General features: G+C 38.5%; 1 protein-coding gene across 1 annotated transcript in view; it reads right to left on the bottom strand.

The window, feature by feature from the left end:
• Positions 1-908: 908 nt before the first annotated feature.
• The window catches only part of Lamb4 (laminin subunit beta 4), a 105,118-nt gene continuing 96,159 nt past the window's right edge, over positions 909-9,867 (bottom strand). Inside the window, exons 33-35 of the mRNA XM_058572154.1 lie at positions 7,546-7,722; positions 6,100-6,253; positions 909-2,082 (exon numbers count right to left, since the gene is read on the bottom strand). Of these exons, the coding sequence (XP_058428137.1) occupies positions 1,943-2,082; positions 6,100-6,253; positions 7,546-7,722 (471 nt within the window). The 3' untranslated portion in view covers positions 909-1,942. The remainder of the gene's footprint in view (positions 2,083-6,099; positions 6,254-7,545; positions 7,723-9,867) is intronic.

Below are 9,867 nucleotides of genomic sequence, written 5' to 3'. Positions count from 1 at the left end.
TGAGTTTCCCAACATTACTGAGGAATAAGATTTTTCACATATGTACTTTTTTTTTAGACAACTGAAGCTTATTATTTTAAACAGCAGACTTTAGAAAGCACAACTAGGTATAATTGCAGTTTTTCCAAAGTACATTCCTGCGTCCTTACCTCTTTCAACTACAATGTCCCCAGGGTGAGGGGGTTCTGCTGAGATGAGGGGTTTATCTTGCCTTTGCACTTGGTTCCACAATGAATGTCTTTTCCTGATGCCTGGGGATTTTCCTGCCTTTCCAGAACTCTATGGCTAGTTAAGTCTTCCCAGCCAGCAAGCACAATCTCTTCTCTTTTTAGCTATTCCCACATCCCCTGACCTATTCCTTCTGTAGTCTCTGATTGCTGAAAATGGAAGAACAATTGAATATTGCTTTTGGGAATAAATAACAACAACCTCAAAAAACCTGTGCTTGCAACATTAACTGTCTGTGTACCAAGTTGAAAGTCAGTATCTTATGGAAAGCTGGAGTGTGTTACATCCAGCCTTAACATTAGAATAAAGAACTTAGATTTTGGGTGTTACATTTTTGACTCTCTGAGTCATTTTGTACACTGATCATGGGTGGAGGTTTGCAAAAGCCTCAATGCTGGATAGGTGGAGCATTACGATTGTATACTTCAAGAGAAATTTCTGGGGTGGTACTTCCTGTAGAAAAATTTCCTTCTATTCTTTAGAATCTGCAGGGAAATAGATTCTGCATTTTCCTTAATAACCTACCTTTTAATGAATTTCATACTTATGTGCAATATTAAAGGTCTTTGTTGAATTTATAAATCCTATTTTTATTAAGATAGAAATGGCTCCAGCAGCTCTTCCTCTTTCATATATCAGTGTTGATGTATATTATTTTTTATTCAAAAATGTGGGGCCAAATTCTTTTCCAACTATCCCTCTGAAGGATAGCATTCACAAACAGTTTGCTGTTATAAATCACACATGCAAAAAAGTTAATGTTAAATGTCTTTTTTGAAATGAAACATCTGATATTTTATACTAAACAATAAGAACATGATTGCTAGTCTTTTAAAAACAAGAAGATTTTTTTACAACAAAATACCCACAAATTGTGAAAAGTAGTTCAATATTTATCTTTTTGAATATTGTTCCAATGTCATTTGGGGGAAACAGAATCCTTTGGGTGAGAGAATGAGTCTGTAGGAAAGTGGCTGTAACTGCAAATTACATTTAGAATTGTGTGCATTTTATTCAAAAGAGAATAATAGTTTTACAAATAAAGCAAATACAAATAAATAAAAAAGGACAATCTAGAATACACGTCTGCATTCCTTCCTAGTATCTTTATTTAATGTTTAAATTCATTTGACTGAAATGATTTTTGTTTTAATTTTTTTTTTTTTTTTTTTTTTTTTTGGCACTGGGGATTGAACCCAGGGGCATTTAACTACTGAAACACATCCCAGCCCTTTCTATTTTTTATTTTGAGACAGGATCTTGCTAAGTTGCTTAGGGCCATTGTAAGTTGCTGAGGCTGGTTTTGAACTTTCGATCCTCCTATCTCAGCCTCCCGAGTTGCTGGGATTACAGGCATGCACTACCATGCCGAGTTTGAAATGATTTTTAGTAAGTACTTATTTAAATATTTACTTATCTTATGTACCAACTACTTTCGAGTTCTGAAAGAGAAAAGAAAGGAAGAGGAAAGGTCTCTGAAAGCGGATACTATATCTTTTCTTCCATCTTTCTGCTGTGAAGTGGCATCCAAGTGGCCTCTCTCTGGCCCAGTTCCTCCCTCCAGCTACATGGAGCAGATCTCTAGTGAGAAGAGGATATAGGGAAGGGAGGCAGGAGAGGCTGACCTTTGTGTCTCACAAATTCAGTACACTGATGCAAGTTTGTGCACCAGAAGCCAGAAACACAGGCACAGTCTTTTGGGCCTTAACTCTGCCTAACTATAGCAGGTGGCGTATTTATTTTCCTGCTCAACAATTTCATTTTTAATGGCAACAACTTGCTCTTCTAATTGTTTCAGTTGATCAGCTTTTTCTTGTCTACTTAGATTCAAATCTTGGATCTTCTTCTCTAAATCTGAAAGAAGAAAATAAAATAAACGACATATGCCCATTTGGTAGATTCCTCCTAGATATCCATATTATACCAAACAGCGATTTGTGTGTCTCTCTCTTTTTTTAATTTTTAAATTTGTTTTAATTAGTTAAACATGACAGAACAATGACCTTGTTGTGTGTCTCTTCAAGATATTTTTAGTTTATGCTTTGATCCAATGAATAAAACATCTCTTTCCATAGGTCTTCTCAAAGTTTTCACATATATCAGAAAAAAATTCATCTTTTTATCTAAAAATTTTATACCTAAAAGCATTTTTTTTAAAAAAAAGTAAGGCTGTAGCTGGTTAGAATTCATTAGAAATGAGGCCCTAAGCAACTTAGTGAGACCCTGTCTCAAAAAATTTAAAAGGACCAGGAATGTGACTCAGGGGTTAATTGAACTCTTGGGTTTAATCCCTGGTCCAAAAAAAAAAAAATCATTAGAAACAAAAACATACATAACAACTTCCTTGATTAGATTTAGTGAAGTGCTGTATTTCCAAAGATTTGTTCTTATTACTTTAACTTCATTTAGAAACATATGTTCTTTGTTTTAGAGTTTTCCAATTTTCAGAAAACAAACTGACATTTTTATTTTTTCATCTTTCTTCTCTGATGACACTGAAGTCCCTGAACTATAAAGCAAAGTGACTTGCTTAACCTCACACTTATTCCTCTACCAATTCATGGCTTTATGGGTTGATCCTTGTGTCCACCTATCTATGGGTTGATCCTTCTGTCCACCTATCTATGCATTCATTTATTCATTCTTTATTCAATAAGTAGTTGGTAATTCTAGTAAACTTTAATATGGAACCCACAGCAGTGAATAGAAGATCTGTAGAGAGAGACATTTAAAAGCAAGATGTGGCCTTTTGGAAAAGACTCTGACCTTAGGTAGAAGAAGGAAAGAAAATGTCTCACGTTACTTCGTCAGACCACATCAGAATACTGGATTGGTTTGAGGTAATTTTCACATTGGCATGTGTGGAGAAGAAAGAGCCAGATTGCTGAAGACATTTGAAACTGTCCTCTCAACAAAAATTGAGTTAACTGGTGATGTTAACTCATATGGAGAAAAGAAGATTCAGGGCACGTTACTTAGCTCTTTGTAAGCACTTGAAAGCCCACTTTAGGAAGCTAAGCAGGTATGTACTCTCTTGTCCCGAGGAAATAAAATGAAAACCAATGGGGGGAGCTCAATGAAGATGGACAGTCGGATTCTAACATTTTAGCAGTCACAACGATTCCAAGACTGAAGAGTTTCTTTGGAAGGTGATGAGAGGCAGGAAACTTGCAAATAAAGGTCATTTGGAAAGAAAAGGGGATTCAATATTATATTTACACTAAAAAAAAAAGACCCCTGTGTTTCTATCAGCTAAGTTAATAAGGTTGAGCTGTCTACCTCACATTTCCCCATCAGGTCTGTTCTCCATCCTGTTCTGTATCCTGGAAAGCTAACCTCCGTGGATGATGTCACCTGGCTCCCTTGAACTCTGGCTTTCATTCACACTTGGCCAGTGGAATGTGCTGGCAAGTGACCAGAGGGAGGGATAAGCCATTGGTCTCCATCCCTGGCCAGTAGCCGGGTTCTGGCAGCTTTTCTGTCTCTCAGCTCCAGTGCTGAGAGTATCTGGTGGGTATCTCTCCCTAACCCTCCAGTGTTTGCAGGGCTCTGGCAACACTCCTGCTTCCCCTGCCCCTTCAGGCCTAGGGATGCTAATGACTTCTCATTGCTGCTAGTCACTCACTCTTCCACACCCTTGAAATTGAGCTGGCTTTACAAGTTGTTTGACCAGCAGAAATGAGAAGAGATGATGTTGCAGGAGCTCAGGAACCTTGCATCTCCAGTTCTCACTCTCATGGGACTCTGAAACATCTGTGCAGTGAAGCAACCTGGGATTCAGACCAAGGGGAGAGAGCCCCTTACACATCTGCCATGCCTAGTCCCCAGCTGGCCCATCAGTGTAGCTACTTGAGCAATCCAGTTGGGACTGGCAGAGGACCCTCCCTAGCAATCCAGAGCAAGGGGAGAGTTGTTGCTTTCAAGCCATCAAATTTTGGGGTGGTTTGTTATACAGGGAATATGTAACTGAGATGACATTACTTGTAAATACATTATCTAGAATTGTGGCCAAATATGCTTTCTTTTCCTTGGGGAACCTTGACATAAAGTTTTGTGAGGGACCCTGGCGGCAGACTGGGGTCTATCACCACTCTTAAATCTCCCTCCTTCCTTCCTTCCTTCCTTCCTTCCTTCCTTCCTTCCTTCCTTCCTTCCTTCCTTCCTTCCTCCCTCCCTCCTTCCCTCCCTCCCTCCTTCCTTCCTTCCTGGAATTTAACCCAGGGGCACTTAACTCCCATCCTTTTTATTTTTTATTTTAAGTCGATCTCTCTAAGTTGCCAAGGCTGACCTCGAACTTGTGATCCTCCTGCCTCGGCCTCCCAAGCTGCTGAGATTACAGGTGTGCACCATGATGCCTGGCTACTCAACTTTGATGCTGCCAAAGGTTCTCTCTGGGATCCCATGGGCATATCTCCCTAATAGATGTTCTGCCTCTTCTCAAGCGGCAGAGTAGGGCAGATAGCCAAACCAATGTCTTATTTTTCTATCTTGTTGAGTGGTAAAAATAGCCCTAAATGAAAAGAGAAAATGAAGCACAATGCTTATTTTAGACTCTGAGAAGTCTTCTAATCTAAACTTCTCTTCCAATCCAATTGCATTAACTGTCAATTTCAGTTAATGTGGATAAGTGGGAACAATTTGGACTCTAACATAAAATACAGGACAGAAATAGTCTTCCTATGTTTTTGTTCTAATAATATGGACCAAGGTCTGAGAATAATGGAAACTAGTTTTCATGGTACTGGGTATAGCATGTAAGGTAAAAAAAAAATCTCTATGACTTTCTGAGTTTTTCCTAGAATTTCCTTTAAATATAATTTTTTTCTGGAAAATGTTGAAAAATAAAATAAAAATTACCCACAAGACTGCTTTTTAAGACAATTACATAAATTTTAAAAACTAGTGGTTTCTTCTTTACCCTACTGTCTCCCCAGAGATAAGTAATGTTAAGAGTTTGGTGTGTCTTTTTCCTGACTTAGGCACAGACTCACGTTGCAGGTTTTTTTGTTTTGTTTTGTTTTTAATGTCATAGAGTGATGACACCAGTTGTTGTGAGGCCAAAGTCTCATTTTATAATAAAGAAGCATATAAAGCAAGGAGTCTTGTCTGGTTTAGTATTTTAAGAGTTATTCATATTATAAAAGAATATAATTAGTTTTAAGGTTCTGGGAGACAATAAATATGATCACAAGTAAAACTATGCAACTCATCACTTGGCAATTCTTGACTAGAGGTAGTTGAGGACATGACTGCCCAGAGAAGTCATGAACATCAGTCGTGGAAAAGAAGATTCTAATTTACTTTCTGATTGGACATATTTTATGTTTACTATACTTTGTGTGCATCAGAGTTTTCATTTTAATCAAGATTCTTTTTGGATTCTTTTTGGATTGCTGATCTATGCTGGATGACCTAGTGCACTAGAGTCATGAGAGGAAAAATCAGCCACTTAGGTTAGGGGGCTATCAACCTCGCCACTGTTAAAATTTGGGGGAGCTTAATTGTTTTGGGGAAGGTGTCTTATGCCTTCTTGAGCAACATCCCTGACCTCACAAGCAAAACTTTCTTCAGACATCTCACCGCTAGTTGAGAACACTGAGTTATAACCTTTCAAGGTGACCAAAGGGAATCTCAGTTTGTTCTGATTCATGCAAGGCTGATGCCCAACATCCACCCTTGTATGTAAATCCATGTGCAAAACTTGTTACTTTTCTATTCTAGAAACATAAGACCAATTCCTACTTCACCCTGCTTGGCAGATTTACATGTAGTTAAATTGGGTTAATCGATAAATTGAAATTGGCATAAATTCTATGAGGAAGAATATTAGGATGTCATTGCCCTACTGGTGGGGTGGGTACAAATAGATACCTGTTATTCTTTTCATCTTGTCCTCTGTATCCCCAGCCAGTTTCTCGGCGGCATCTTTTAGCTGTTTGACTCTTCCGATTGTTTCCTTTGTCAGTCCTAAAGCCCTCCTCTCATGTTGAAGAAGGGTGTACTGTTTTTTCAGCTCCAGAAACTCCTGTAACAGAGCCACACTCCCATCAGACAGCACCCATAAAGCATCTACATATGCAGGATTCTCCTAATGCCCTTCACACAAGGAGTATCAAGGAAATCATAATCCAGTCAATGTTCCAGAGTCACCCTGATATTTCCATGGGGATTGTATTTGCATTTTTGCTTTTTTTTAGGTTGAAAAATATCCTTAGTGTCAATTAATTAAAAAGAAACTTCTTTGCTATGAAATATCATCAGTCATTATTGCATGTTAAGGCAACTGTGAGACACTATTTGTCCTATATTATTTTAAGGATGGAAAATACAGAAATAATCTAATTGACAAGACTCCTCAACAAGACTCTTGTTCAGATGGTTGAACAGTTAAACATCTTCAAGATGAAGAACAGAGTAATGAGGATTTAGAGGCAGTAAGGATAATTATTTGGTGCAATAAAGGTAACAGGAGGTAGCAAGGAGGTAGGAAAGGAAGAAATGTTAGTATGAAGAACTCTCCTGGAATTAGGATGAAAATCTTTGGGGTGAGAGTCTGGTTGACCATCTAGAAAGTTAAGTAGCTAAAGACCAGAACCAGCCATGGAGTATTGATGTGGGATACAGGTAAACAGGAAGCCCCTTTCTCAACATCTGCTCTACAGAAAATGGTCTCCCAAGTTGGTGGAAATTTTACTCAGCACATTAGGAACTAAAAGCAAAGGAATAAGCAATTTGTAAACACACTAACATTTTTCTTTTGTTTAAGCAACTGTATTAACACAACCAACCAAAGATTTCCTGCAAGAAAATGAGTTGATAGGTTCTTTCAGCAGCCTAAATTAATGGGCCACTCTCCACAACCATCTAATTAACCCAAATCTAATGTTTGTAACTTGATCTGTTCTTTTTGGAGATGACTTTCATTTACTATTTTCTTTCTCTTTCTTTTCATTTTCTTTTTGTACTGGGAATTGAACTCAGGGGCACTTAACCCCTGAATGACATAAACTGAGAATATGAAGGTTCAGGAACATTTTGATTTACAGACTATTTGATAAGACATCGCTGAGAATACTTGTATGGGCAGATAGGGAGAAAATACACCAAGATTTGGTCAGGGGCTTCTGTCTTCTATAGGGAAAGCCCTCCACTGCACAAGATCCTTTGGGAATCAGGATCCCTAAAAATGTGTACCACTGAGTATGGAAGAGCATTAAAGGAAATGCTGAGAAATGAGACAAAAGTCTGGGATTAAGGGATTATCCTTCGAAAAGGCACTGTTTGTCTGCTTTTGGTGGCAGGGGTGGGACTAATGACCTTCTCAGCACCCCCAGCCTGACGACGGGCGGATTCAGCCTGAACTCTTGCCCTGCCCGCTTGTTCTTGGTTCCTTTGCCACTTGGTACGCAGCAGGGAGAATCCATCCTCCTGCTCTGACAGCTGCTTTGCTAAGTCCAGCTGCTTATTCTTCATTTCCTTGGCTTTATTTTCAGCCTGTTGTTGATTTAAAGACCAGAAAGGACAAGTCTCTTTATTAAGCAAACAAGAAAACAAATTATATTAACCCCTTAAAAAACATTAAACTAGGTAGAAAGAAAAACAGAGCCTTCACCTCTTCTGTTGCATTTATTTTAGAAAAGTTACAATGAAACATTTTAGATGTACTAAGGAGTTGGAAAAAATATGACAAATATCCATGGATCCACCAGTCGGTTTAGGAATAAATCCCTGACTTTGAGGCAGAGTCCACTGTCCTGCTCCCAGTCTACATCCTTTCTCCCCCAAAGGCACTCTCTAGCCTCAATCTAATCTTTGCCATTCCACTATTCCCATGGGCTTTATGTCACATCCTACACAGTATTCCTAGCAATATATGTAATCTTTCTAAAATGTTTTAACCATAGGCAAACATATCATACATTTCTGCAACTTGAGTATTTAAATTAAAAATTATGCTTTTGCAGGTTGTCTAAATTCATTAATCTGTCTCTAATTCATTCATCATTTTACACATTTACTGTCGTTTGAGGATATAAAAATATATCCAGCAGGTGCTGGTGGTATCTACTTTTTTCCCCTTACAGACAACAGTGAACATTTTATACTTGTGTCCTATGTCAGTGACTGTATTTGTCACATCTAGAAGTCTTATTTATTTTTCAGAATCTTTTGTTCACGGATCATACCCATGGCTTCTTTGGTTTTCTAAATCTTATTTTGTACTTTATATTCAGTAACAGTAACATCCACAGTACCTTGCATTCTGATTCTGTTATTTATTGTTTCAGATGACTCCTGTTTAAAGCAATTTGTTTCTTTATATGTTTGGGAAGAAATCCTGGAGGCTTGGCTTTAAGGTCATTCTTTCAAAGGGAATTTTTGTTTGCCACTGTCAGGCATGGGGAGGGGGGGCGTTATGAACTCAGGACCATTTATTTTTATTTGTTCTTTTTATCTATACATGACAGTAGAGTGTATTTTGACATGTTATACATCATGGAATATAACTTCCTATTCTTGTGGTTGTATATGATGTGGAATTATACTGGTCATGTATTCATGTATGATCAGGACCATTTTTAATGACAGTCCTAGCTTGGATAATGTAGATTTTAGTCCCAAACTCATATGAGAGCCAACCTGTGTGGTTACTCCTCTATTCAGAGGCAAGTTTCTTTATTGGCTGGTGTGTGTGTGTGTGTGTGTGTGTGTGTGTGTAGTAATTTAATATTTCACTAAGGGTTTTGTCTTTCTGTGTCCCTGCTCTATGCAGGGGTCTTGTTACCTCCTTGCATGAGCTTTGTTTTGTCTATTATGCATGGCAACCATCAAACCCCAAAGCTATAACACACCAAGGATTGACAGATACCCTGAGCCTGCTGTCAGGTTAGTATTTGATTAGCTCTCTGCATTCATTGGCCTCTGAGGATTCTCAGGGCTTTTTTTTTTTTCTTTCCTAATATAGCTGCTATACATTTAAAAATTTTAAGTATCCTATCTAACTTTTTTTTTTTTACTAGGAGGGCTCCTTAGGGTATTGGTCTACCATATTTTTAGTATGAAATCCCTTCCTGTGTCCTTGGGCATATGTGGGAATTTTTTCTGGAGCTGGAATATACACACGTTTTCTGTAAAGGGACAGATCATAAATGTTTTACTCTTTGTGGTTCATAATTCTCTGTTCTAACTATTCAACTCTGAGCCCTTGTGGTGTAAAAGCAGCCATAGACAACATGGCCATGGCTGGATCGTACCAATTCCTATTCTAGAGCATGTGTCTAGAAGGGGAGAACCTAGGGACCTCCCTTTTTTGCTACACTGTGTATGCAACCCCCTCCTATTTCTTTTCTGGTGTGTTACCTCTGTTGCTTTTTGATTCTCTTCTCAGGATGCATGTAGTAGATCTACAAGATACAACTCAATAATGGAGACTGAGTCACTTTCAAGCCTGGAGGAAGGGGATATATATAACAGAGGACGGAACCCTGCAGGCAGAGCTTTCTCACCATGGACTGGGTCCTGCTCTGTCTTCCACCTGCCAGGCTCACCATCACAGCGGGTAAACCATGGCCTACTCCCAACCAACTCTGGATGGAACACATTTATTTAGGTGAGATATCTGTTTGGTTCTTGAACACT

Source organism: Marmota monax, unplaced genomic scaffold (assembly GCF_021218885.2).
Source record: "Marmota monax isolate L192 unplaced genomic scaffold, Marmota_monax_Labrador192_F-V1.1 WCK01_AAM20220418_F8-fsc00027, whole genome shotgun sequence".
Lineage (NCBI taxonomy): Eukaryota > Metazoa > Chordata > Mammalia > Rodentia > Sciuridae > Marmota > Marmota monax.
The sequence above is the reverse complement of the archived record's forward strand: the minus strand, read 5'-3'. Positions and strand labels throughout refer to the sequence as shown.